The sequence below is a fragment of the Scylla paramamosain genome, chromosome 18, assembly GCF_035594125.1.
Source record: "Scylla paramamosain isolate STU-SP2022 chromosome 18, ASM3559412v1, whole genome shotgun sequence".
NCBI lineage: Eukaryota > Metazoa > Arthropoda > Malacostraca > Decapoda > Portunidae > Scylla > Scylla paramamosain.
This window is the reverse complement of record NC_087168.1, coordinates 17,231,271-17,232,149: the sequence shown is the minus strand read 5'-3', so window position 1 is coordinate 17,232,149 and position 879 is coordinate 17,231,271. Positions and strand designations below refer to the sequence as shown.

Here is an 879-nt window from a genome sequence, read left to right as displayed (position 1 = left end):
GACTGGCGATAATGATTTAATTGGCGCTGATGACGAACACGAAGATGAAAAGGTCAACAACAATTAAAAAAACACCTGAAGAACCAAACGACACAAGACCATTACACGAGTCAATTCCCCTCCACACCTGTCCCTCGCTTCCCACACCTGACACACTCACCTCCAGACAGGACCAAGAAAGGAAGAGCTTGTCGTATTTCCTCGCAAGGTGATTGGCTACCCTGCAGAGGCCCGGCTCCACTCCGCCAATGAGTGCGCGAGTTGAGGGCGACATCATCTGCGTCAGGAGGTATTCGACGCCATGCCGCTCAGTGCACGTGAAGTCTGCGGGGGGAGAGGGTGTGTGTTACTCTGGGGAAGGTCTTAAAGAAGGGCGTTCTTGTGGTTTGCTGGGAAGAGGGAAGGTGTGTTATAATGGAGAGCAGAGGGAGAATGACGAGGTCTTGTAAGGAAAATATGAAAACATAAGTAGTTTTTTTTTTCTGGTTAGTTTTCTCCTACAAGATTGACCAAAATGAATTATCTATAAGGTAAATACAAACCTAACTTTTTTCTCGTAAGTTAATTTCTTCCTATATGATTAACTTAAATTTATCGTTCCAGTCGTAAATTTGATTAAGTTTCATTAGGTCAGGTTTGGGAAATTTGTAATAAGGTAAGTTTAAGTTTGCTTAGATTATTAGGCTGGCTTAGGTTGAGGAAATTTATCATGAAGTTAGATTACGTTAGGTTTGAGGAATCTGTAATGGGGAGGTTAAGTTAGGTTAGGTTAGGTTAGTTAGGTTAGGTTAGGTTGGGTTAGGTTAGGTTACTGGGTTAGGTTAGGTTAGGTTAGATTAGGTTAGGTTAGTTAGGTTAGGTTAGGTTAGGTTAGGTTAG

At 42.3% G+C, this 879-nt stretch overlaps 1 protein-coding gene across 1 annotated transcript in view; it reads right to left on the bottom strand.

Moving 5' to 3' along the window:
* Positions 1–328, bottom strand: part of LOC135109192 (uncharacterized) — an 89,552-nt gene extending 89,224 nt beyond the window's left edge. The window contains exon 1 of the mRNA XM_064020365.1: positions 161–328. Coding sequence (XP_063876435.1) covers positions 161–277 — 117 coding nt within the window. The 5' untranslated portion in view covers positions 278–328. The remainder of the gene's footprint in view (positions 1–160) is intronic.
* Positions 329–879: the final 551 nt, after the last annotated feature.